The sequence below is a fragment of the Passer montanus genome, unplaced genomic scaffold (assembly GCF_014805655.1).
Source record: "Passer montanus isolate IOZ18808 unplaced genomic scaffold, ASM1480565v1 scaffold86, whole genome shotgun sequence".
NCBI classification, from domain to species: Eukaryota; Metazoa; Chordata; class Aves; order Passeriformes; family Passeridae; genus Passer; species Passer montanus.
In genome coordinates, this window is record NW_024373923.1 from 1,278,118 (window position 1) to 1,305,133 (window position 27,016).

General features: G+C 44.5%; 2 protein-coding genes across 8 annotated transcripts in view; one reads left to right on the plus strand and one right to left on the minus strand.

The window, feature by feature from the left end:
* Positions 1-11,677, plus strand: part of KATNAL2 (katanin catalytic subunit A1 like 2) — a 29,120-nt gene extending 17,443 nt beyond the window's left edge. For all 5 annotated transcript variants that reach the window (XM_039733366.1, XM_039733363.1, XM_039733365.1 and 2 more), the window contains 6 exons: positions 177-295; positions 2,356-2,447; positions 3,961-4,071; positions 9,572-9,734; positions 10,834-10,936; positions 11,265-11,677. In XM_039733366.1, the coding sequence (XP_039589300.1) occupies positions 177-295; positions 2,356-2,447; positions 3,961-4,071; positions 9,572-9,734; positions 10,834-10,936; positions 11,265-11,404 (728 nt within the window). In that variant the 3' untranslated portion in view covers positions 11,405-11,677. The remainder of the gene's footprint in view (positions 1-176; positions 296-2,355; positions 2,448-3,960; positions 4,072-9,571; positions 9,735-10,833; positions 10,937-11,264) is intronic.
* Positions 11,678-13,501: 1,824 nt separating this feature from the next.
* Positions 13,502-27,012, minus strand: HDHD2 (haloacid dehalogenase like hydrolase domain containing 2). 3 transcript variants are annotated; one of them, XM_039733347.1, is made up of 8 exons: positions 26,873-27,012; positions 26,627-26,695; positions 24,761-24,893; positions 22,157-22,365; positions 19,903-19,987; positions 16,490-16,706; positions 15,709-15,772; positions 13,502-14,615 (listed from the first exon to the last, which is right to left on the minus strand). In XM_039733347.1, the coding sequence occupies exons 3-8, from the start codon at positions 24,859-24,861 to the stop codon at positions 14,512-14,514; spliced, it is 780 nt and encodes a 259-aa protein (XP_039589281.1). In that variant the 5' UTR covers positions 24,862-24,893; positions 26,627-26,695; positions 26,873-27,012; the 3' UTR covers positions 13,502-14,511. The 3 variants fall into 3 exon arrangements, with proteins under 3 accessions (XP_039589281.1, XP_039589280.1, XP_039589278.1); XM_039733346.1 differs by having other exon boundaries at positions 24,761-24,896; positions 26,873-27,005; XM_039733344.1 differs by lacking the exon at positions 26,873-27,012 and having other exon boundaries at positions 24,761-24,896; positions 26,627-26,815.
* Between the last annotated feature and the right edge of the window lie 4 nt (positions 27,013-27,016).

Consider the following 27,016-nt stretch of genomic DNA (forward strand, 5'->3'; position numbering starts at 1 on the left):
CTCTGGTCATTCCAGGGTGTTGGACTCAATGGCATTTAAAGGTCCCTTTCAACCCAAACCATCCTGTGAGTTTTTGACTGGTTTTACCTGAGTGGTAGTAGGATGAGGGGAATTTATTCAAACATCTACATTTTACTTCTTTGGAGAGTGAATTTCTCAAACACTGTTGTTTGTAGGTACTGGAAAAACTTTGCTTGCTAAGGCTGTTGCCACAGAATGCAATACAACCTTTTTCAATATATCAGCATCCACCATTGTCAGCAAATGGAGGGGTGATTCAGAAAAACTTGTCCGGGTAAGAATTTCTCTCTCATTCATTATACTTTAATAAATATCAAGTTCCCCCTTGAAGAACTTGGGTTCAGGACAGAACTGGAAAGAAGTGTTCCTATGATACTCATAATCTTTCCTGATTTAGACAAAACATGACTTTGGTTATACCTAGTTCTGAAAGCAGGAATAACATCACTTCTGCAGAAATCTCATAATGGATTCTTGCTGTGGGACTTCAGTTGTGTAAAGTAAGATGGAGCAGATGTTCTGAAGGCAGCAAAGATCTTTGACTGCCTGATCAGGAGTCAGACAGTCAGGGTAGCAAACCAGTGTGTGCTTAGTGACCTCTTCAGAGCACTTCAGATCCATTTTGCAGGCATTGGCTCCTAGGTACCCTGCAAAATGTAATTTAGATTCCCACATTCCTAATTGTTCTTCATGGTACAAAATGGGCAAAGATGTCACAAAGATCTTTCAGTCAAATCCAGGTGTAATGTGGTTTCAAGGAAGGTAGTTTGCTGGCAAGTGGGTAAATGCATTTTGAGTCTGTATGGCTGTGCTACAAAAAAATTCAGGTGTTCATGTGCAGCATCTTTGCCCATCTGAATCTCTCCATAACATCCACCAGCTCAGTGAAAATCCACAAGCCCTTAACCTGCCTTACCCTCATCTCTTGGGCTGCACTTCAGGTAAATGCAGAGCTCTTGGAAACAAATAACCACAGCAAACTGTTCTCTGCAAATGGCATTGTTTGTCTCTCTTGAAATGTAGGCAATGGCTGCAGCACACTTACTTGTCCTGCCTCCTTTGTCCTTGAAAATTGCATATTTTTCTTCTGACATTCCCTTTCTCTCTTACTGATTCTCTTGACATTTGTCTCAGTAGCTTCCTGGAATTTTATTTTCTGGCAGGAGTATGTGGGGACAATCTGGTTTCTGCCACCATGATACAGAAGGCTTTTGTGAACGTGCTGCAGCACATGCATTGATATTGAATTTGTGGCATTTTACTCTTAATTAAACTTATGGCAGAATCAAAAAATGAAGTAATATTGTGGACTGGGAGAGCTCTGAGAAAAGTATTGTGTGAATTTATATCCTAAAATCACATGTGGCTGGTGAAAGGAAAGTATATATGGGGTTTGTGTCATTTGAAGGCATATCCTCTCATCCTGTTTTGCTCAGTTCTACACTGTGTTTCTGTGATTTTATATATTTTATATATTGTATTTCTAGTAAAATTGTATACTGGTCATGGTCTACTTGTTACTCTGTGAAAATGACTTAAAGCCTGTGTTTCGTGCTCAAAGTGATGAAAATAATATGTATCTTTTAAAATTTGATTTTTTTCAAGTGTTCAGTTTTAAATGTGCTGGACTAATATATATTGTTAGTGATACTAATCTAAAAACTCAAAAGAGTTTTTAGATTAGTATCACTAATCTAAAACTTTACTCAAGAAGAACTGACAGTGTTTTCTTACTCCTAACACAGGCCTCTCCATGTTTATGGAAAATTAGATAAAACTTCGTTCTCCAAAGAGCAGATCCACATTTTTTGTTTCAGCTTTCAGTCCATTTTTTAAATTGTGATTGTTCAAGCAATTTATGTTTGTTTTGATCATGAAAAAAATGAGTGCTTGATTGTTATCAAAAGAATCTGTGCATTTTCTTTCATTATGCTTCAGCTGACCTGCATTTTTTTTCCTGAAATCCTTATTTTAAAAAAAAAAAAAGTACAAATGGAGCAACAACAAAAGGCACATGTTTAATCTCAGTAACAATTTAGGAGTTCCCAGAATCCTCTGATGGATCATTTTCTTCTATCCCATTATTCTCAGGGTACTCTGATAGGATTTAGACAGAAAGATTTACACATAAAGACAGGATTACAAGGCTGTGTTCTTTATATCTCCTTTGCAAACCTCTCAGATTTTGAGAGGATTCAGGGACCCTCAGCCTACCCAGAGCTTTTTTCCAGCAGATATCCCTTGGGATGTGGGTGCTGTTAGTTTTTCTTCCATGCCAGTTCACTTTAGTGCCTTCTTGTGTCAGTTTCTCCTTCACATTTTTCTCTCTGACAGGTGTTGTTTGAGCTCGCCCGGTACCATGCTCCTTCCACGATTTTCCTGGATGAGCTGGAGTCGGTTATGAGTCAAAGAGGCACTGCTCCTGGGTAACTGGTGGGACCACTTTGGGATTAAAAGAGAGAGGTGCTTGTGTCAGTCACAGCAGAGAAGCAAGAGAGCTTCTCTGAGAATTAGCAAGGGACAGCTAGAGGGAGAGAGGTGCAGGGCTTTATAACCAGTTGTGCTGTACTTCAAAGGGATTTGAAATGGAAGTTAAGGGCAGTGGTGAGGGAAACAACAGGTGAATTGTTAGAGGTAAGTGAGAAGCAGCTTGTTTTGTGACACTTGGAACACAGGCATAGCAGAAAATAGGGAGTGTGCACGGTGGAATGGCATTTCCATTAGTGACAGACTTTGGTGGCATTGTCAGGACTTCCTGCTGCAGGACTGGGAGTGTGTTGTTCCTTGAATCCAAGATTCAAGACAGTTTATAATTAAAAACACATTAAGAAGATTAGGGATGGGAAAGAAGCCAGAGAAATATAAAAATATTGTTACAACCATTAGGAACCCATTACAGGGGATTTTATGTACAGTGAATTACATTATCACTTTATATATATTATATTGTATGTCTATATTGTATGCTTACTATTTGTAAAGGGAGTATGTCCTATTGTAAAGATGCTACTTGTAGTCATTCTCACTTAATAGATGCAAATGTTTAGCCAAATTTGTCCTTCATATGTACATTTAAAAGCACTCATTAACATCACTGGGTTATATAGTCTAATAAGGACTTTTATCCTAGATGCTGTACTTATTTTTACATGTACTTATTAAATACTGACTTGGCATTGATGTTTGAATGCCTTTGCAGAAAAAAGTCATTAAACCTGAACTGCAGCCTTTACCATCTAAGGTCCTGATGTTTTCCCTGGGCTTGATCCAGGAGTTTCCAAGAGCTTCACATCTGGAACCAAGAGTTCCAGCTGGTTTTCTGCAAAACAGATTACCTGTATTGGGGCCAGAGTTCTTAGCTCTTTGCTTAAGTTCTCCTTTTTTGAAGAAGGATCCTTTCTGTGTGGTCTCTGCCCCTTTCCAAATTCATATCAGCATGGTGTATTTTTCTGGGTTTTTTTGATAGAACATTTTGCAAAATGTTGAATTCAGTAGTAGTTTTATTTTCTTTTGGCCACTTCACATTCAGTCACAGAAAAATGCTGCCCTGAAGAGGTAGGTGTACCAGTTATTTAATGGCAACTATCACATTGTAAGAATCCCCTGCTGTAGATCAATCAATCAGTCAATCAATCAATTGGAGCCCTATTTGGCAGTAAATGTTGGTCTTGCATGGAGGTTAACATGAAGAGAAAAACAAATAAATATTTTCTTTGGATTCAGTAATAGTGAATTCTCCTCACTTTAATGCACTGAAAAGAGTCCATTTAAGTAATCATTAGAAAGCTTGATTTTAATGCTTAGATGTTAGCTAATGGAGCTTAATCATGCTTTGAACTGGGGCAAAACTGTGACAAGGGCTCAGTTGCTGTGAATGACACTGTATAAATAAAGATGATTAATGCACTGAGCAAATAATATTTGTCTGAATCTTGGTAGTGGTGAACATGAAGGAAGTCGGCGGATGAAAACGGAATTACTGGTGCAGATGGATGGCTTGGCCCGATCTGATGATCTTGTATTTGTTTTAGCAGCTTCCAATCTGCCATGGTAAGAGATCCAGAGAGTACATTTTGAATACATTTTCATGAGCTTCTAAGCACAGATAAAGATTTTATTTAGACTTCTGCAGAAAAAGCCTTGATATTTGGTTAAAGCATTTAAAGATTAATTTGGAGCTTTTACTTTTAAACTCTTCAATTCTTGCTATTTGTGTCACATGAGAATAATCCATAATAAAGTCAACATATGCTGGTCGTACCAGCTGCTAATATTTAAAATGGAGTATTTGACTTTATAGGCAAGTTATTTACTATGTTTAAGCTAAGAAGGGTTTTCAGCCTGCAACTGTAAGGTGCTTAAAACATCTGGTGCTTAGAAGGATACTCCATAAATAGGAATGTTGGATTTTATTAGTATCAAATGTGACTTAGAAAAGTTGAGGGACAAAATTCTCCAGTTTCTTCAACACAATTTCGTATAGAAGAAAAAACAGTTTAAGACTGGAACTGTGGAGTTCCATCGAGATGGGCAGGATGTGTTTTGGGAACAAGACAAGCTGGAGAGGATAAGGACGGCAGGTGACATTTGTAATGTGGCAGCTGTGGGTGCTCAGGAGAGAAGCTGCTGATCCTCACAGCACTGAGATATTTCTGGATACTCTTGTCCCTAAAGGCAAATGGACCTAAGTGGGTCCATTCCCCTCTCACATGGAGAAGAGCACAGGCTTGGGTCAGAACAGGAGAAGACAGCAGTCCTGTTTCCAGGGAACTTCAAGCCATGGTCTGGGAGTCATTTGTTGGAGCCCAGTGGGAGGTGTTCCTGGAATGACCTTGTGTGAGCAGCAGTTCAGCAGTATTTCAAGTGGCAAAACTTGAAATTTGACTTTAAGGTGCTTTGTTTAATGAGATGACACTTGCCCAGCTCTGCAGTGTGACAGACACAGAGCAGGGCACCTAAAACCAGCTGGGAGCTGCACCCACAAAGCCACAGGCTACATTTATGGATTGTTTTTCAAGATTAGTGATTTTTGGCTGAATCTTACAAAGTTTCCACGGGGACAAATGTTGGAAAAGCCTCTCTTTGTGACTGGAGAGCTCCAGGTTGTGATCAGCAGACTGTTTTGAGTGTCTGGAGTCTGGATGTCACTGGCTGTGTAACCACAGCTGCTTCCTTTTATGTAGTTACAAAAAAGTCTGAAGTCCTAGAGCATCTATTATTTTGACCATACAAATGCACATTTTGGTTGTGCATATCATCAAATGTTCTCTCACAAAGTCTGTGGTAATATTTTATTCCTCTTGTCAGCTGATCTCCTTTTTGTCAGGGAACAGGCAGATAGAATTAAACAACAGAAGTGGAGTTTTTGCCTGAGAATTGAGGCTCAAAGGTAATATTTTCAATCAGTTCCATGTGGTAGGTAAGCCTAGCTTGTCTTGTCCAGGGTTTTCAGGCTCTTTAAATGAAAGAATGGCTGTGTGAACACAAAATTTGCACAGAAGTTAGCTGTACTAAGTTAGGCTGGTCCCTACCCTGGCCCAAAAGTGTGAGTACAGAGCCACAATGGACTTTTTTTAATAGCCATGATAGCAAAGTCTGTGTGTTGGTTTCAGGGATTTATGTCTTGGACAAACTCATGAATTTAAATCAGTGCAAAATCCACCCAATTTTGTTACAGTATCTGTACAAAAGGAACTGAGCTGAATTAGATTTAATTGTGTTCCAGTTGTGTAAGAAAATGCTGGAAAAAATAACTGCTCTCTGTGTGGACAGTTAAGTTTCAAAGATAATTAATACAGTATTAATACATTTGTCTCTCTGTTAGTAATGCACTGTAAATGTTTACATTATTGCAGCATTGTTGCCCTTTTAGAAGAAGCTCTGAGCAGTGCATTAAACCTGTGGTCTCTTAAATTATCCTGTGAGATAATTATCCATGCGGAGAGATTTTTCCACGTGTTTTGTTACCCTATATCTGCCTTACACAATCAATAAGCTTTCTGGGAAGTTGTGTAAAATACACAGAATTCAGTTTTAAGTACTTTATGTATATGATTTTTGATCATTTTATAATACTGAAGTTCTAATTTCTGCAAAATTGCTTCCTTGAAACATCCAAAATGAAGGTTGAGACAAAACAAAAAGGTTTTTTGTTTTCAGGGACCTGCCCTGAAGGAAAGCAGTCAGTCTGTGTTGGAACAAGAGTGGCAGCGGGGATGTTCACTTTTTAATCTTTTATACCTGAGAGTATGGAACTTCCTTTTGGACTTTCTCTCTTGTCTTGTGGAAATGTTCCTACCACAGAGAAAATGCTTTAAGAAGAGGCTGGGCAAATGTTTAGAAAGGTGTTTGAGACGGGTGGAAAGCCTGGTGAAAGCCTGAGCTTTCACATCACTGGGGTTCTCCAGCCTTGAGGAATTTGGGATCATCTGCCTCCAGAGAGGTCAGCAGGTTTTAAACCTCTTTTAGGATCCCAACTATATATTTACAGATTATTTTTATGAGTGCTAGGTGACATTTAGCCCTACTGTCAGACCTAGACTTGACAGGAATGTTTCACAGCAAAATTTTAAAAGACCTGCTGCTACCTAAGCTGTGGCTTCACAGCACTGCCCTGTGCCCTTGCAAACATTTGTTGTTAAGCTGGATTTCAAGAGATTTGTTTAACATAGATATTTATTGATCAGGGGAAAAAAATTAGTACCAAGCTGCTTTTAGAAGAATGAAAAGAAGCCTAAACAAAGCTCTTTACACTGTCCTAAGCTGCACTGCAGTTACTGATCCCCCTCTTCAGCCTGTTCTTGCTGCCCAGCCCTGCTTTCTGCTGCTCATCTGCAAGGTGTTTCTATTAACACATTTCTTGTTGAAATGATTGGATGTAATGAAATAAAATAAAGGCCTTATTAGTGAAGGAATAAAGAGAACCTTAATCATGTAGTGAATGTTTCCTAGTGTATCAGCACATTTAATTCGTGTAATGAAATAAAATAAAGGCCTTGTTAGTGAAGGAATAGAGAACCTTAATCATGTAGTGAATGTTTCCTAGTGTATCAGCACATTTAATTCAGTTTTCATTGCAGTGCTCTTTTCTTCTCACCCTTACCCTCAGGATGGGTGAAGTTGTGGTGCACAGCAATAAATTCCTACCTTCCAACCCAAGCCATTTTGTGAATCTGTGATGCCTCCTAATGTTAATTGCAAAAAGTCATCCATCTTATGGATCTGTAGAGCTTTGTTTATATTTTCATGAGCATCTCTCAGTACTTCCACTGGCTGTTGTTTCAGAGACTATTTAGGTTGGCTCAGAGCTTTGTAATCTGCTCTGGTTAATGTCACTTAACCTTGCATTTGATCACTGACAAAACAATTCAGCAACAACCTAAACACTCGAGATAACAAAAACATTGTTTCTTTCTTTCCCTCTTCAGCCAGCAGGTCAGAGTAACCTTCTGGATAAACAGGATCACAGAATCACAGAGTGGTTTGGGTTGGCAGGCACTTTAGAGCACATGGAGTTCCACTCTCCTGCCACGGGCAGGGACACCTTCCACTGGGCCAGGCTGCTGAAGCACCCCGTGTTTGAACACTTTGGGGATGGGACAGACACAGAGCAGAGCTCCTCTGGGCACAGCAGAGAGATTTCTGTTGGAGGCTTATTTACAGAACATGGCTAAGGGGGCTCATGAAGCTGTGTTCTTGGGGGGCCTGAAGCAGAAGGAGTGATGGAAAATGTCATTTGGAGCATTTGCAGGCTGGCTGTGGTTGTTCTTTACCTGCAAAGGCTTTTTAAAGTACCTTTGTGGGCACCTCTGAAACCCTGAGAACTTTTGCCCTCTTTACACAGATAATGTTAATGTGGGTAAATAACAGCAAAAAGTAATTATTTCCAGCCAAGCAAGGCAATTTTAAGAAGTTGAGCTGAAAAATACATTTGGAAGATGAAAGGAGACTAACATGGTTCTTTGTCTGTGCTGGGTGGGACCCTCTGTCAGAGGCATTGCACTGAACACTGTACAGCATAAAAATATCAATATAGCAATAATGACAATATCAATGTAGCAACAGCTGTTGATTTACCAATTCTGGTATTTACTTCTGAGGCCTTGATTACAAGCACAAGGGTGGATCTGAGTGAATTCCTGTTGTCCTTGGGGCTGCTGGTTTTATGATTTTTGTGTTAATTGTTTGGATCAGTGCATGTGGAACAAGGTCTCCCAAACCAAAACATTGTGGACACTTGTGTTCCTGCAGAGCTGACAGCCAGGCATGCTAAGGTTTGGCAGGCCCCTGTGTGGGGATTTGGGAGCCCATTTTTGAATTTTTTTACCATGTGCTATGTCATAGAAATACTTGATATTTAAAAAAAAATAAGGACAAGTCACCAAAGGTGACAGAAATCAGCTCTGGTGTTGGGCTACAAATCCATCTTGATCTGGCTTTGAACTCCCTGTGAACTGAAAGGGAGTTTCCTTTTAGAAAGAAACAAGAAACTCTATTTTTTGCTTTAATGTTGACTTTGCTGGAAAAAAAAAAATTCAGCCAGGGAATTGAGGATGGGGGCAGGTTTATTTAAGTGTACCTGCAGCCCCAAGTTGCAGGTACAACCCTCCAGCTGCTGGTTCCTCGTGCTCAGCCAGCACAGGTGGAAATGAGGCTTAGGGCTTCTGTTCTGCCTGCACAAGAAACTTTGAACTGGGTTTCCCCTGGATGAGATTTTCTTGGCAGGTATATTTTAATTTTATAATAAATTATAAATTATATTATTATTTATAATATTTTAAACTGGGATAAGGAGTCTGTCACTGAATGGGGCCAGTAGAGAAAGATTGGTACAGGACCTTTTTCTTATCTTTTTTTAGACAAAACATCACAACCAGTGTTGATGTTGACAGAATTAGAGTTTTTGGCTCACTGACACATTTATCCAGCACGTTCACCCTGCACATATTTTTAATAAGGATAATGTCCTTTGTGGCAGTTTATTTATAATAATAAAAATATAAATAAAAACAGAACAAAATATAAATAATGTAAACAATTATTTATAATTTGTATTGCAGGAGGAGTCTCAGTTTGGTGTCCTGTTCTGCCGTAATACACGGCCTCACATCCAAGACCTTCAGTCTGGATTTTATACCTACGGAGCATCCCTTACTAAGTAGCAATTAATTAGTCCTGAGAGTGCCCCAGACAGGCAATTTGCAGTGACTCCTTAATAGCAGAGGGGGAAAGGGAGAGGTGGTTGCTGATGAGACATGCTGCAGATGAGTACCAGGGCGAAGGATGGAAACTGCAACTTGTGATTGTCACTGTTAGCATCCCTGTCACAATTAGCATATAGGAATTAGAATAGGAATACACTGGATAATTAACCCCTTTTTTTACTTCTGGGATGGCTACAGGCATGGGTCTTGCTGTCCAAGCCACGTCTCCACACTGAGATGCTCCCTGTGCTCCTGTGCTTGCAGGGAGCTGGACTTTGCTGTCCAGCTCCCTGCTGTCCAAGCCACTTCTCCACACTGAGATGCTCCCTGTGCTCCTGTGCTTGCAGGGAGCTGGACTCGGCCATGCTGCGGCGGCTGGAGAAGAGGATCCTGGTGGACCTGCCGAGCGAGGAGGCGCGGCGGGTGATGATCCAGCACTGGCTGCCCCCTCTGAGCAACAGCGGCGGCGTGGAGCTGAGGACAGACCTGGACTACGTGAAGCTGAGCCAGGTGGGCAGGGCTGGGACAGCACCTCCGTGCTGCCACTGCCACACAGGAGCTGGGCACCACCGCAGTTCACCCGAGGCTGCAGCCAGAGGGGCAGCAACAGCGGCGGCGTGGAGCTGCGCACGGACCTGGACTACGTGAAGCTGAGCCAGGTGGGCAGGGCTGGGACAGCACCTCCGTGCTGCCACTGCCACACAGGAGCTGGGCACCACCGCAGTTCACCCGAGGCTGCAGCCAGAGGGGCACTGGTGGGACGTGGGGCCGAGCGCAGGACACAAACACAAATGGAAATCGCCGGCTGCACGCAGCGCTGCCTGCAAAAGGGTGTGTGCTGGTCCTCTCTGCTGGGCCAGCTTTTCAGCCTTAAATACAGGGAGACATCCAGCAACAGCAGGTTTTATCACTGCTCTCACCAAGCTGGGAGTACCTCCAATTCATCAGGGTGATGAACAGTTAATTGTGTAGGGAGGGTTTGTCACAGCTCCACTGCTGCATTTTGCAGTGAAGAGATTCACTAGACACCCCAGCTTCCTTCATGTAGCCCTTTGTCACATCCTGGATTCTTTGGAAACAGAATCCTAGAATGGTTTGGGTTGCAAGGGACTTCAAAGATAATCTTGTTCCAACCTCCAGCCGTAAGCAGGAGTGCCTTCAATTAGCCCAGGTTGCTCAAGGTCCCAGCCCTTAAATATTTTACTTTACCCAGCTGAGATTCTTACATCTGTTTACAGAGACAGTATTGCTCAGTTCTGTGTTCAGAAGGAAATACATTTATTTTATTAACTGGAAGCTGAGGATGGACTCAGAAAGGTGGGTTTTATTTCACCTACAGAAAACTAGCATTTAGTAAGAAAATGCCAAGTATGTTCCTTAATCCTATGAGGTATTGTAGGCATTCAAAGAATAACAATATACATAATTTTGAGGGGACAGTGCAAAAAAAATAAAATTTGTGTGTGTTTCTGTGTTTATATAAACGTGTATTTCAGACAGGAGTAGACTTCACAAATATTTGTATAAATACATATACAATATATATGCCTGCAAATTCCATTTATGTCTGATTTGTGAACTGCAATGTATCATTCTGATCCCCTCACAGGAAACAAATGGATACTCTGGCTCAGACATAAAACTCGTGTGCAAGGAGGCAGCCATGAGACCAGTGAGGAAAATTTTCGACGCTCTTGAAAATCATCAGCCAGGTACCTCAGCTCTGAGCAGAGAATCTGGCCTGGGAAATGCTGATTTCCTGCTGTAACTCTTGGAATGAACATTCTAACTCCAGCAGGTGGAGCTCTGATATCTGCCTGGGAAAGTTTTAAAATCTACAGCTCCAAACCCTGTTAAATTTCTAAAAATCTGGGCTTCTTTTAAAGCCATCGTTATCTGTGCTCACAGCATAAATGCAATTTTTAATTTATCTCACTACATTTAGTCTGTTTTCCTACATTAAGTGTTGGACTAGGCATAGACACAAAAGAGTGTCTTTTGGTAATAGTAACAGGAGTTATTCAATTCTCTTGTCTTTAGGTAACAGTAACTTGCACATGATCCAACTGGACACAATCACGACTGCGGATTTCCTGGATGTGATCGCCCACACCAAGCCATCAGCAAAGAATCTGAGCCAGAAGTACACGGCTTGGCAGAGGGAATTTGAGTCTGTCTGACAGGAAAAATCAAAAACCTCCAAGCCATTTACCATCCAAAGGATCAAATGGTGTTGGGGAAGGAACTGCTGTTGTTTCAAGGAACAAAATGCAGTGACAACTGTCAGAGGGAAATCTTTACTTTCAAAATGGAAGGGTGGGTGAAGGGGTGGTGGTTATTCTTTATTCAAAAAAGTTCTTGGAGTTAACGTGATGGCACAATCCTATGCAACAAAGCCTCCAGCCTTAATTTTATGCATAAAGACATAAAAGATTGATTGATTGAATGATTGATTGATTCATTCATTCATTGATTCTCAGTCTTTATTCATGACAGATTTTGTTTAGAACTGGAGCAAAGTTTAAAAGCAGATAGACAGTTAATCTAATTCTCCATTTCTGACACTCTGAAAGCTACAGTCAGTGTAGCTTTCCCAGAAGACACCTGCACCCTTCTTAATGAACACAAAGTAGGAATTTTCAGTGAAATTCAGGACCTTAGAGGGCATGTAAATTTGGCTAGTTTGTTGCTATTTTTAGTTGAGTTCAAAGCATTAAAGTGTGTTATTATTGTACTGTTGGTTTGGGGTATTACCAAAATGAAAAAAAAGCAAGGAATTAGAGAAAAACTGCAGAAAATCAGCAAATTTAGGATAATTAACTAGAAACTGTATTGGTGGCTACCCAATGCTGGTTTGCAGCCAGCCATAAAGCAGAACTGCAGAACCCCAGGATGGGTCAGGTTGGAAGAGACCTGCTCCAGCAGGGCCATCCCAGAGCACAGGACACAGCAGTGTGTCCAGAGGGCTCGGGAATATCCCTGGTGAGGGAGACTCCACACCTCTCTGCCTCTGCCCAGGGCAGAAGTTGTGTCTCCTGTGCATGGGAATTGCTGGGTCAGTCCCTGCCCTGGCTCTGGTGCCATTGCTGGGCCTGGAGCAGAGCCCGGGCCCTGCTCTGCCCCTCCCTGCACCCAGGGACAGCCAGGGACAGCCAGGGCTGAGGGCCCTCTCACTGCCCTGAGCAGCCCCAGCTCCCTCAGCCTGTCCTGGGCACAGAGATGCTCCAGGCCCTTCCCCAGCTGTGCCAGCCTGCCCTGCCCGTGGGTGCTGCAGTGAGCTGTGCAGGGCTGTGCCCAGTGTCCCCCACGCTGGACTGTCCTGCTCACACACGTGGCCAGGTGAGCAGCAGCACTGCCACGTGTCCTGCACTCTTCCCATCAGAAATTCCAACCTTTTTTCATTTTCTGTCATTTTTTCAGGCTCCAGGTCCTATCACTGCCCTCTTTCACACTCCTCCTTGCTCAGCAAGACACTTCCCCTCCATGCAGTTGTCCCTCTGTCTTCCTTGGGCTGGTGTGTGTCTGCATTCCAAGCACCAGGGTTGTGCATACCTTCCAGCACATTCCAGGACCTCTGAGGCACTGACAGTCCCTTTTATTCCTGCATCAGTCACACATTATTAGAAGTCTCCAAGGAAGATATCTTCACAGGATTTTGCTGGTACATCTCCCACCTCCTGCACCTGATTGTGACCCCAGGCCACACACCTCCTTCACATCCATCCTTCCAAGCAGAAACTAACAGGTTCAGAATGGCTAGCACAAAACCCAGATGTGTGAATTTGTGCAAAACTGCACAAAAACTGAAGCTGGCAGTGCAAGGGCCCACAGACACTAACTAAAGATGGCTTCTGTTCCTCAGAGGTCTCTTCTCCCAGGCAGAAAGCGTCATGATGAGAGGAAACAACCTCAAGTTGCACCAGGGAAGGTTCAGGTTGGATATTTGGAATTATTTCTTCCTGGGAAAGACTGTCCAGCCCTGGCACAGCTGCCCAGCACAGTGGTGCAGTCTCCATCCCTGGAGGGATTTAAAAGCTGTGTGGATGTGGCACTTGGGGACATGGGTCAGTGGTGGCCTTGGCTGTGCTGGGGAATGGCTGGACTCGGTGATCTTAGATAACTTTTCCAGCCTAATTCTGAGATTTTGTGATTTCTTCTCATGTTTCCACTGCAAAGTCTCCTCCATCCACCCATTCTGTTCCTGGCAGAGTCTAAATCTGAACGTTCTAACCACCCACCAAGGGAGGCTGCAGAGAGACACTGTCACACGTGAGGAATTCATTCATCACCATGGTTTTGTTTAACAAGAACAAGCATGGCTCATTAACACAAAACTGTATTTTCAATAAGGTTAACACTCCAGTAATGCATAATTACAATCTAATAATTTAACACACAGGAGCACTGTAAAACAACTGTAAAGGACTTTGATTATTGCAGTTTGCAAATGGACCAGAAAAGCTATTTACCATCATTACAAAGTTGGTTCATATTGGGGGATGTAGTGCATAGGAAAAGCATTGCACGCTACAGAATTAAATTTCATTTTACAGCTCTGCTAACCAACTGTAAAAACTGGAATCTGTCCCCATGGCTTGTGAAGGATTTTTTCCATAACATTAAAAAGAAACAAAAAAATCCCCAACAAAAGTGAAATTTTGCAACTGTAGCATTAATAGGACCCTGCTGAAACCTAATTTTAAAAAGTCACAGTCTCTATGGCATTTAATACCAGAGTTTTGTTTCTGTATCATTCTTTTTAATAACAGGATCTAATTAAAACATCTGTAAAATGCTGACAGTTTTTAATTTTATGTAAAATCTGAAAAGCAAGCATCAGGATCTGCTCTAATGAAATACAGCCACGGTAGTTATTATTAAGCAATGGTGATATTTTCATTTAAGAGTCACTTCTAAGTGTAATCTCTAAGTCAGAGCAGAGCAGAGACATCAGTGAAATCACTACAGGCCACTGAGGCTCTAAGGCTCTGTTTGAGCTTTATTTACTTGAGTGTTTTCAGTGATGTTTTCAGTTTAGCTTATTCTGCAGAAGGTGATGCTTTCCAGACAGCACTTTCCATCAGGTAGTCTTTGAAAAGTGAAAATAAGAAAACATTGCCCTGTGTGTGTGCCTCTGCTGGGCCCACATGGATCCCCTGCCCCTCACAGCCCAGGGTGGTTTCTGATTGATGCCACTCATGCACTGGTCTTGGGACCTTAATTTTTGAAGCAAGAATTAAGGAAATGGTGTGAAACAGATGTTTCTTCAAGCTACCTGTTCCCTTTCTCACAACATCTGCTTCAGGATATGTTCCACTGCCTCTGGGAAATTCTCACAGGTTAAGTAGGGAGCCGGGCTGATTTTGTCTTCATCTGCTGGACGGTATTTACCTGTAACAGATTAACACAAAGATGCCTTTACCCAGCTCCTCTGAGTACATTTATTTTTACCCTTGAAAATTACAGCCTTGTCATAGCAGTATCAGCCAGGAAAATGCCCAAAAAACATCCCACAATGCTTCCCTAAACAAATGCTGAGTCCTACTGGAGATTCCTCCAGGGGCAGCTCAGGATCAAAATTAGCATTAATTGCACTGGTTCACTCTGCTGTACTGGCAAATGTGCACGTTGTAGGTTCTTAAAATAATAATAATCATAGAATCCCAGAATGGTTTGGGTTGCAAGAGACCTTAAACTGCACCCAGGGCCACCCCCTGCCATGGGCAGGGACACCTTCCACTGTCCCAGGGTGCTCCAAGCCCCGTCCAGCCTGGCCTTGGGCACTGCCAGGGATCTATGGGCAGCTTCTCTGGGAAACCTGTGCCAAGGCTTCACCACCCTCACAGGGAAGGATTTCTTCCTAAAATCTCTAACCTAAATTTCATGTCTTTCATTCTGAACCCAATACTCCCTGTTCTATCACTACAGTTCCTGATGAAGACTGCCTCTCTGAAGACTCTTCTGAAGAAAAGCAAGGATGACTTCTCTTCAACACTGTGTGGCATGAGCAGCTGCCACCTCAAAGAGACCTTTCCCAGTCTGTGGGTCCATCAACAACAAAACAATACCTGTCAATCCCTCCAGGTTCCACTTCCATACAAAGCAAAATTACATTTATAACAGCCTGTGTAATTGTTGAGGAATGTCACCAGAACTCCTGCATAATCAGAGGTTACATTGCTGTGACTGATTTTGGCAATCTAAGGTGTGACAGTAACAGTCCCCTCTGTTCTGTGATTACTGCTTTGGATGTTTGAGTCAGAGCAAAAATTCACACCTGCAAGAGCAGCTGTCCTCATATATGACTTTGGTCACCCAGCCATCAGCTGGGGGTCTGTGCTGTGCTCCAGCCCTGCTGTCACAGGCAGGGATGTGGAAGGTGAGGGCTGGCCCCAGGGCTCAGAGTCCCTTCACTTCTGGGCACAGGGTGAGATCACTGAAGGCACCACTGTCTCCTGAAATGACCAATCCATTGAGTACTTACCCGTCCTTACCAAAATCCCACGCATGCCTGCCTGCTGGGCACCACCAACATCATCCCTGCAGTCCTGGGACACAGCAGGAGAGCAGTGGGTTAGTGGGCACAGACATTTCCATAACCTTTTCTGCTTTGCACGTCACTTAAAAGCAGCAACACAGAGTCAGATCTTTCAGCTATCCCATCAGTCACACTGTCACAGGAGTGGTTTTCTATGTGATGTTTGCCTGATAAAATAGTGACTGAAGTAAGAGAGAAAACCCCAAACACAATAAATCCTATGAACTTTTAAATGGAATTGTTTAGGTTGGAAAGCCCCTCTAAGACCATTGAGTCCAACCATTCCCCCAGCACTGCACATGCCACCACTGACCCATGTCCCACACACCCACACAGCTTTTAAACCCCTCCAGGAATGGGGACTCCACCAATGCCCTAGGCAGCTGTGCCAGTGCTCAAAGTCCTATTTCACAGAGAATTTTTCTCTAATATCCCATCTAAACTTCCCATGGCCCAGCCTGAGGCCGTTCCCTGTCCTCCTGTCCCTGTTCCCTGGAGCACAGCCCGACCCCCCGGCTGTCCCCTCCTGGCAGGAGCTGTGCAGAGCCACAAGGTCCCCCCTGAGCCTCCTTTGCTCCAGGCTCAGCCCCTTTCCACTCCCTCAGCCTCTCCTGGGTCCTTCTCCAGCTCCGTTTTCTCTCTGGAAATGACAGTTCCATCCTCTAGAGCCCCCCTCAGGCCCTGCCCACCCCGGAGGGCAGCACTGCAGGGGTTTGTGCCCACGTACGTCTCCAATCATGACGGCCTCCTCGGGGGCACAGTCAGTGCCCCGCAGAGCCTCCAGGAAGAAGGTCTTCTCTGGCTTCCCCACCACGGTGGCTTTGGTGTCTGTTGCATACTCCAGCCCTGTCACAAAAGGCCCAGGTCCCAGGCAAAGGCCATCCTTCTTCTTGAAATACCGGGCTTTGTGGATCGCTATGAGAGGCGCCCCATCCAGAATCAACCTAAAGAATGAATGAATGAAGAAGAGAATACAACAATTATACTAAAGGTGCTATATTTAAAACTGAAGGCCTCAAGTGGCTTTCACACAATCCCACAATGGTTTGGGTCGGAAGGGACCTTCAACCTCATCCAGTTCCACCCCCTGCCACGGACAGGGACACCTTCCACTATTCCAGGTTGCTCCAAGCCCTGTCCAACCTGGACTTGGACACTTTCAGGGATCCAGGGAAAGCCACAGCTGCTCTGGGCACCCTGTGCAAGGCTCTCCCACACTCATAGGGAAAAATTTCCTTTAAGTATAGAATGAATCGTTTGACCTTTACATTCTAGCATTGAAGGAATTACAGTAATAAGTTACATTAAAAAAAAAAACCTCAAAGCCATTTGAGGCATTCACGTCCCTCTGCATTTCCCTGTTAACCCTGGGAGTTTGAGCAGGCCCGCTTCCACAGAACCTGCAACTCATCTTTGGCTCTCACATTTCTGTTTTGTGCCCTGCAGATTTTCCTTACAGCAGACACTGCCTGCCCCTGTCCTGCAGCAAAGGGAAGCTGCAGGAATGCTCCTGGAACTACAGGAATGCTGCTGGTGCACCAAGCACAGCAATGTGATTGCAGTCCTCCTCTCCCAGGTTTCAGTGCAACAAGCACTGAACTGCCATCAGGACTGCCAAACATTTTCCCTTTGATGTCACTCTTTCTCCAGGTAATGCAGGTCACTCCAATCTTTATCACAACAGTGTAAAACACTGGCTGTTACTCTCAGGGCAGAAAGGGGGATTAATTTTCCTCTTAACCCCTGATTTGCAAAACAAAACAAAACAAAAGCCTTTAAGAAAACAAAGTCTTGCTTTGCCCCTGTTGTAGGAGGCTGGCTGAGGTGAGCTGGATTCTCCTTGGAGGATGTCTGCAGAGCAGTCTGGAAGCTCTGAGCAGGGCATAAATGATATTTCATTTCACTTAATTATCACAAAACACTCCTATTGAATCAATGCATTCCAAAGCAAGCTGAACAAGAAGAGAGCTGGGTTGTGTTTTTGTGAGCAGCCAGACATGTTCATGGCGGGAGGATGCCTCTAGGATACAGAAAATTTAATTTGACAGCATCACCACAACCACTATGTTCAGCAGTTTGCAGGAGAGATCTCACCTGAGAGAATTCTTTCAAACATGGCATCAAAATCCCACTTATACAGGAAGAGAAATTTAGTCTCAGTAATTTCAAGTGGTGCCTGGAGAACGGCCAGACTCTGTGTATCTCGTTTTGGGACTCATGTTGGGTTAGATTTACCTAAGTTAATGTTGGGTGTCAATGGAATAGTTGCCTACTACATAATTAGTCAGCCTGGGCTCCTCACAGTTGGTGCAGAGGAAAAGGCAACTCCTAGGGCACAGTTCAACTGTCCTATTTTAAGCACTATTAGGTAAAAAAATGCCCTGAAGTGCCTCCCTTATCCCTCCAGAGCCCAGATCATCAGCACAGACAGAGGAACCTGCGCTTGGATATCTGCACTTAATCAGATCCACCTCAGAGTTCTGCAATCCCAATGCAATTCCATTTTCAATGCAAATCCCAAGTGACTTAATCATCTGAGCAGTAAAGGGAGAAGGAATAGGGCAAGGCTCAACACAAAGAGGATGTGCCCGTGGCCAGTGTTTCCATCAGGCCAAACAGAACTGACCCCAGCAAAAGTTTATTCCCCATAGAGAATGGGGGAAAACACCCAGAACAAATCAGTGAGGTGTTACAGGCCAGACAGAACCCATCCTGGCTTTTTTTCAGTGTCTTGGTCTTCAGCCCAGAGGAAAAGATGGATATTATTCAACAGTTAATGTATTTAGGACAGAAATAAAGATCAGTAAAATTATGTAAGCACTGGGATACTCAATAGGTTAAGTTCCTGTAGTTGTGAAATTAAGAGTCCACTCATGACCCAAAGTAAAATTCCAAAATCAATGTCTTTGGCACTGGCCTTGCCATTTGGCAAGGCTCACTAACAAGGCAGACAGGGTCAGTTTGGGTCAACATGTGTTGATGTAACCCAGAATTGGCAGAATATGAGGACAGCATTGACCTCCCACTCCAAGAGACCTCCCTAAGAGACTGGTGGGCAGTAACTGATACTCCCTCTTCTACTTTATGGTTATAGACAGGTTAAGGTGTTTGGTATCAGGGTTTTCACCGAATTTCAAGGTGCAGAACTGTGGTAGCCACCACTCTGTGAGCCAAGATAGGAAAAGGCTCATCCCACACATCAGCAGGGCTATGCTCAGCCACAGGCTCACATCCAGTGTGTGAAAGCTGAAGGCTTTTCAAGTTAAAATACAGAGTGTGGAGTCAAGCCAGAACCAGTGTGAAGGACATATGGCTCTGCACACACTGGGGCAGCCTGGCTCATGGATGGTCACAAATGGAGAGTATCTGACTTACCCCTCAGCCTAGAGGCACAAACAGCATTAAAAATAAAACACTCCAGATCAGCTCCACAGTCCATGCAGCCCAACAGGTTGTGCTGGCCACCCCTGAACAGAAGATCCTTCAGAAGATACTGCTGGATATCCTGCATTAGGTAGGTAAGGAATGATCTGCCCTAAATACTGGATTTCCTTCCCTATACCACACAGGCTCTGCAGGCTGGGCTTTGAACACAGAATCTGCCTCTCTTCTTAGAGACTCTTAGAGAAAACAGCCTCAGGGCAGGTACAGGTTGGACATGAGGAGGAATTTCATGGAAAGGCTGGTCAGTCATTGGAAGGAGATGCCCAGGGAGGTGTTGGAGTCCCCATCCCTGGAGGTGTCCAAGGAAGGAAGACCTGGACGTGGCACTCAATGCTCTGGGCTGGTGACACAGTGGGGATTGGTCACAGGTTGGGCTCAGTGGAATGGGGGTCTTTTCCGACCCAAATAATTCTGCAAATGCTTCCCCACGTCCCTAGTTTTGTGTATTTCCCCTTGATGAATTGCTAACTTTTCCCCTCAGTGACAGCTGTGACTGCAGTTTATTTAGACTGAAAGCTGTAAAAATGAGGTCTGGACTGCCTGAAGTTCCTGGTGGAGAACCCAAATCCCACAAGATTAGTAGCTCCCTCACAAGCTGCATAATGTGTGATATTCCCACCACCCTTTTCTTCCCAGAAAGAGAAGAGCCCAGCACAAGAGAGCTCCCACTCCAGCCCCTGCCAGGGGCTGCCTTACCGAAAGGCTCTGTTCATCATCTCGTAGTGGAAGTGCTCAGGAGCCAGTCCCACCACCACAGCATTGGGGTTATCCGTGCCAATCCCTAGGAAAGAGACAGGATTTAATTCACACTTAGCAGCCCACAGTCAGCAAAGTGCATTTAATCACTTTAAGGCAAAAACAAGCATTTTCCTACACAGTCATAGCACAAAAACTGCTTTTGTGTCTTTTATAGATGAAGAAAGCACCTGTGGAAAAGGTGCTGGTCTGTCCAGACTGTTCCATCCTCTAGGATCTGGCCAGTCTTAACAGCAGCTGTGGGATGATTCTGCCACTGCTCCCAGTGAAATGCAGCAGGACACAAAAATCCCTCTTTTAATTGAATGACTGCTTGCCATATGGGAGTCCCTCTCTACATACATTTATGTGCTTTGTAAGACAGTAAAGCAGGGATTCAAGTGAATCCCATCCAGTTTTTCTATTCCCTCTAGCCACAGGAAATTCCATGTATCAGTCTGATTCTGGCAATAAAGACGGTACTGCAGCAGTGCCCAGAAGTTGTTACCCTAGATAAATTTGGGCTTTTCTGGAAGGTCTTTTTCCAAAGTGGATTACTGCCCTTGGGAACAACTCCACTGCAGTCCCACCCCAGGACAGAACCAGCAGTGGAAGCAGAGCAGCACCAGCAGGAGGGGTTACTAATGGCGTGTTGTCAGCTGAGGATTTTGTTCCACCTTCAAACACACCCTCTGCACCTTCAGCAGGACAACCAGAGCTCCTGGCTGGCTCTGCTGGCTGAGGCCTCCTGCTGCATGTCCCTCAGGTGTTCAGCCAGCACAACATCCACTCAGAGGTGCCACGGTGGATTTGTGACATCACCCAAAGCATCTGAGTCCTTAAACCAGGACAGGATTCCTTCATCTGCCTGTGACCAACTTCAACAGAGAGATTAGCCAAGAACAGCTCAACAGCAGATATTAACTGGAATTTAAAGCACTCTCCACTGTACTTACATGTTCCAAAAGCAGCAGTGAGGAAATGTGAGCCAAAGCCCTTGTAGCAAAAACAAATCAAACAACCCACTCCAGACCCCAGCTATATAGATGATGCACCAACGTGGCCCCATGTTACCTCTGTCTCTGCCATCTTTTATAAAATTAGCATCAGCTCCTGAAAAACTGATGGAAAGATCCCCAAACCATGGAGACTGAGCTGATTTAAATGCTGTCAGTGAAAGAGCTGCTGCCTCTGCTGTTTCTCACCCAGGAAAGCCTTCCTGGGGGCACAAATATTGCTGAATATTGCTGGGGGCACATTTCTGTGGATATGCTGTTAGGTAGAACAGATTACCAGGTTTTCCTGCTCTCACAGAGGCTTTTCTCCTGAACATTGACCTCTCTGAAGATTTCTGATCAGCCTATGGCACCAAAATTTAACAGGAAATTCCTAGATCCTGGCAAGATTAGAACCTACTTGTATTACACAGCCAAAAGATTTCAGTTTGTAAGGCAAGGGCAAGGCAAGCCATCCATACTCCTGCTGCCTTGACTTTGAATAAAAAATATCGAGCGTACAGTTTTCAAATGTGAGTATGTTAAAAACGTGGGTATCTTTGCTACTCTTGATGTCCAAGTGAGAACACATCATTTTCTGTTTCCCTGACTGCTGAGGGAGGGAAATGGAAACATCTGACAGCAAAGCAGATTTTAACCAAGTCTTTAGGGATGACAGTTTAGAGGATTCCAGGTGATGAACCTTCTCTCACCAGTGAAGGTGTACAAGTACATGGGGTGAAACCTAAATGTTCAATATAAGATAAGCAATAATTGCCTGGAGATTTTCTATTTAATAATAATCTATTAACAGAGAAACAGCCTGCTGTGTGTGCCCACACACTGTTTCTTCTTTATGAGTAAAACCTCTGCTGGAAGTCAGGTATTGCACAAATTGACACATCTTTGCTATAAAAAAAAAAATGAGCACTGATAGGTCCAATAAAGCAGCAATGAGCTGGTGATAACTATTACTTCATATTTTACACTGGAAATTAATGGAAAGCATTGAATTTTACCTGAATTACTAACTATTTGAAGGCCTTGGCTGCCATTTCCACTGCTCCTCAAGAAGATACAACTTCAGGCTGTTTGGTGTTTGATTTGACATGAAGAAAGGACCTTTATGACCCTGCAGAATTCCACATTTCAGGGCACAGCGTCTCCTTAGCTGTTCATTAACTGCTGTTCATTAATTAGCTGCTTCCTGAGCGCCTCACCTGTGAAGTCAGGCAGGGCCTTGTCGTCCACCAGGAGCAGGGGCCGCACCTGCTGCTGCTCCAGGAGGTTCCTGGCTGCTGTCAGGGAGGTGAAGATCTCGTGCTCGGCGATGTCGAAGCCCAGCCCCGTCAGCCTCTCCAGCAGGTCCCTCTTGCTCTCCTTGGTGGTGTTGGTCACAAACCGGACGGTCACTGGGGCACTGCGCAGCCTGGGGGGGACACAGGGGCAGGCTGGGCACAGGCTCCGCCTGTTCTCACCCCTCTGCTTCTCTCTGGGGCCAAAAGCAGCCCCAAAGGCTGCAGATGAAAAGAGCACACGGGAGACTGGTGCCACACAAAAAGCTTCTGTGACGCGGAACAGACAGCAAGAATTACACCCCCCAGACCAAGGCAAGGCATCCTCCCCTCCTCTCCCCCTCTACCACAAAAATTCCTGAGGAAAACAGTGGTTGCAACTCCCTCTTCACAGCAGCAGCCAGCACGTCCATGATCACTAACTCGAAAAGCCTTTTTATTCAAACCGCACAATAAATAAGCCAGTCCCACTTCTTGGTCAAAATAAGCAGAACAAAAGAAGTTTGTTGCTGAATTAATATTGAATTCAACTGCTGGGTGAATTTCCCAGCAGCTGTGGCTCGTTCAGGAGGCTCCAGGAGCCTGTGTTACCTTGGTGGTGGTTTTATGTCAGCTTCTGCAACCATTTTCCCCTTTCCTGAGGAACACCAGCATCACATAAAACCATGTTATTGCCCTGTGCTGACAGTAAATGCTACCAAACAATCAAATAATTTTAAGTGACAGTTTCAACAGCATTCCCTTTAATTATTCCCCCACCATCACTTTCTCTGTTGCTATAGGAACAAACACAGGCATCAGGATTGTGTGGAGAACATCAGAATAAAGTTGGAGACTTGCTTCCACCTGACACTTCCTTCTATCTCTTGTTTTACACTGACCATTCACAGGTATGAGCTGGTTAAAAAAGTCCCCTGGTTGATAATAAAATAAAAATTAATTTGATTTTTCCCTCTGGACCTCAATAGGGAACTGTGAACACAGCAACCCTAAAACAGGCATTTCTCCATGTGTTCCCTGAGCTAGCTGCATGCCATTCCCTCCAGCTTCTCCTTGGGAAGGACAGGGATGTGGACTGGCAGAAAAGAGAGTGGGATAACAATTTTTTTCAAACCTCTGAGCCAAAGGCCTGGCTGTTCTTTGCCACCTGCCCTCCAAAGCTGTGGCAGCACATATGTATTATATGGAATTTCAGGAACATTGACTCTCGTTTCTCCCAGCAGTGAGTGAAAGGGCAATCAATGAGTACCCAGTGTTTCAGCAGTTTTTACTTCCTTGCAATTTTACATCTTAAGGACATAATCATTTCCACAGCACACCTGTGGGAAATGCAGCTTCCTCATCCCTCTGTGAACTTTTCCTCTGAGCTACAGTCCAGCTTTATAAAACCCTTAGCAGCCCATTCAGCTCCAGTAGAGAGTTCAGTTCTGTTCCCATATCCTGATTAATCCTTAGTGCCTCAGAATCCTAAAGTGTCCCCCTTCGTTCACCACAATATCAGCTATCGCTCTGGGATTTTTCCTCATCCATTGCAAGATGTCTTCTCCAGGAAAACACCACAAATATTCCTGGGATTATGTGTCCTATTTCACCACTGATCTGGTTTGAATAAATCACTTTGCTGTGCCTCAGTGTCTTTAGACACCCTTCAACCACAAGAGAAAGAGTTAATCTGACTGTCTTGTTTATTAATGCATTGAAATTCCCACAAAAGAAAAAAAAAAATGAGGTTGCCTACCTAGCAGAAAGAAACTTTAAAAACAGTAATAACCGAGAAAAGTGTTGTCTGAATGAAGTGAAAACTCTGCAGAGGTTGCCTTGCTCCCCAGACCAAGCTTTTCTATTATCCCGTTCAACCACAAGAGTTAATTTGACTGTCCTGTTTATTAATGCATTGAAATTCCTATGAAATAAAAAACAAATGAGGTTGCGTACCTAGCAGAAACTTTAAAAAAAGTAATAACTGAGAAAAGTGTTGTCTGAATAAAATGAAAACTCTGCAGAGGTTGCCTTGCTCCCCAGACCAAGCTTTTCTATTATCCCACTTTATCTCAGCACAGGTCTAAAATATCTGACAGATGATTAAAGCACCGAGGAACAGCTCAGCTGAACTGATTTTGGGGTAATTCACCCAAACGTTATCCCACTTTATCTCAGCACAGGTATAAAATATCTGACTAAATGATGATTAAAGCACCGAGGAACAGCTCAGCTGAACTGATTTTGGGGTAATTCACCCAAACTCAACTTCGGCTGTGGCTGTCTCACCTGTGAAACAGTGGAGACACCTTGAATATTGGTGGTTTTATGTCTAGAAAAGGCTTAGCAAACATGGGAAGAGCTGCTGAGGAAAGCAGCAGGGGCCCAGGTGACACCAGTATCTCTCTCCACCCTTTGCCGAGCTCTCCTGGCACAAACACAGTGCAAAGGATTCGGCTGCGCGCTCGCTCCACTCACCCACCCCTTTGTGCAAACACCACTGACACAACCTCCCAGAGCAAACCAAACCAAAAAAGAGGCAAAACTTGCCTTTTGAGGGCCTCCTGGGCGCCGGGCACGGCCGAGTCCTCGACGTGGAGGGTGCCATTGAGATCCACCAGCACGGCCTTCAGCGCGCGCCGCGCCGCCATCGCGCCCGGGGACAGGCCGAGGCACCCCGGGACTGCTGAGGATTTAAAAAAAAAAAACCCACATAATTGATTGGGGGGGTGTTTTCCGCACAAAGACTCTGTGGAAATCAGGTGCTGACTGCTCTTTAAGTGCATCAAAACAAAATAAAGTTCTCTGAAGGACTCAAGGGTGCTGGGGGGAGAGAGGGCCATGAGGCCTGCGACTGCAGGCCCAAGGCCTCAGCAAGAATATTTCAGCAAGTTCCGCTGACATCGACAGTGAAAATAAAGACACAGTACTCTAAAGCTGTGTCTCTAAAGCTGCATTTTGGCTGTAAAGCTCAGAACGCTCTGCCAAAGTGGAAGCTGTTGATTTTATTTTTGTAAGAGTTATGCAGACCACACCACAGCCACCCTGAGGGGGCTCAGTCAGGATTTTTGCAGATTTTTAGCCTGGAATGACCTGAGCCCTGAGAACTTCCTGACCCATTCAAAGGGTCATTCCATGCTCTCATTCCATGCAAAAGGGACAGGTTTTCTGATTCCACGTACTCAGCCCAAAATCAAAGCCATGATTTGAAGGGTAGGGCACCAGAGGATGAACAGAGGGGTGATGTTTGAGTCCCCCAGCTCAAGATCTGTCTCCAGAAACAAACACTTCCCCCCTCACGTGGGCTGGAAGTGCTGCATTTTGCTCCGTGAACGAGTCTGAGGAGCTGCTTCTCAGAAAATGTCCAATACAGCACAGTTTTCTCCTGTTCATTAGACAAGAACCATCTGAAAAGGCTGGAGGATTTGGGATTATAGAAGAGAGGCTTGGGGGTGATCTGATTTTGGCATTTCAGTACCTGAGGGACAATTTCCAAGTGATGAAGGGACAGGGCACAGGGAAAATCCCATATATCCTTCCCAATATCACATGTGTCCCTGTCCCAGGGGGCAGGCACAGATTTTGGGATGTTGGGCAGGAATTGGTGGCTGGGAGGGTGGGCAGGCCCTGGCCCAGGGTGCCCAGAGCAGCTGTGGCTGCCCCTGGATCCCTGGCAGTGCCCAAGGCCAGGCTGGATGGGGCTGGGAGCAGCCTGGGACAGTGGAAGGTGTCCCTGCCTGTGACAAGGAACTGGAGGGGCTTTAAGGTCCCTTCTACCCAAACCACTCTGGGATCTGCCAACCCTATGACTGACCACAATTTTGTATTCAGCTGGTTTGGTTACAGACAGCATGTAGCATTTTTAAAAAAGCACACAGAGTAGACAACACCATGACTGGACCCTGCCCTAGTAAATTTCTTTATCTTTGCAGACAGTTTTATAAATGGTCATGTGGGCCTGGGGTCTCAGGTACACCACACACACACACAACGTGTAACTTTGATATTCCACTACCATTATTGCTGCTGGTTCTCTGCAATATGAAAATAAATAAAAATGCTTCCCTTACTGTATGTCTGCTGATACAAAAGCCAAAGTTAAATGTTAATGATACACAGCTGAAAACAGAACTCCTAAAGAAGCTTCACCAATTTCAATGAAAATATCTACTTTTATTATTATTACAACTATTACCTCTGTTACTGCTTTTATTTTGCTGTTACTATTTTATTGTTACCCTACATTTCCATCGGTTCTGCTGTTCACAGTGCATTTATTCAGGAAATGCGGAAGTTATCTGCAGAGCCAGTTTCCAGCACAGCCTGATTTTAAGGAAAAAGCTCATGGACTGCCCGGAAGTCCTAAAAGGCCTCCAGAACCTCAGTTTTTATAATCACAACCCAACGAAAACTCACCTTGTCAGGACAAAGGGACACCCCAGTCCCGGTCTCTGGGACAAGGACACGAGGAACACAAGACACAACCTAAGGGAAAGAGGGATATATTCTATACAGATATAGGTGGTTATATATGTCCCTCGGTGGAAGGATGCGGACGGCACAGGCGTGCGTCCTCCCGACCCGCAAAACCCCCTCTGGCGGGGATGGTACCGCCCCTTCCCGCCAGACCGCAACGGGCACACGGGCTGGCCCATTCCCTACCGGGGGAGTCCCGACCGCGGCGAGCTCCCCTTTCCCTGACGCGGATGGTCCCGCCCGCCCGTTCGCGGCCGAAGGCGGCGGACGCGCCCACGCGGAGGAGAGGGGGGGAGCAGCTGGCTCCCCCGGCACTGACTGTGCCCGCCG

Coding starts and splice junctions, on each gene's coding strand:
- HDHD2 (XM_039733347.1), bottom strand. CDS start 24,861: ATGGCGGCGCGGCGCGCGCTGAAGGCCGTGCTGGTGGATCTCAATGGC. Junction 19,988..22,156: donor GGCCCTGCCTGACTTCACAG/GTGAGGCGCTCA, acceptor TCTCTTTCCTAG/GGATTGGCACGGATAACCCC. Junction 14,616..15,708: donor TGGGATTTTGGTAAGGACGG/GTAAGTACTCAA, acceptor AATCTGTTACAG/GTAAATACCGTCCAGCAGAT.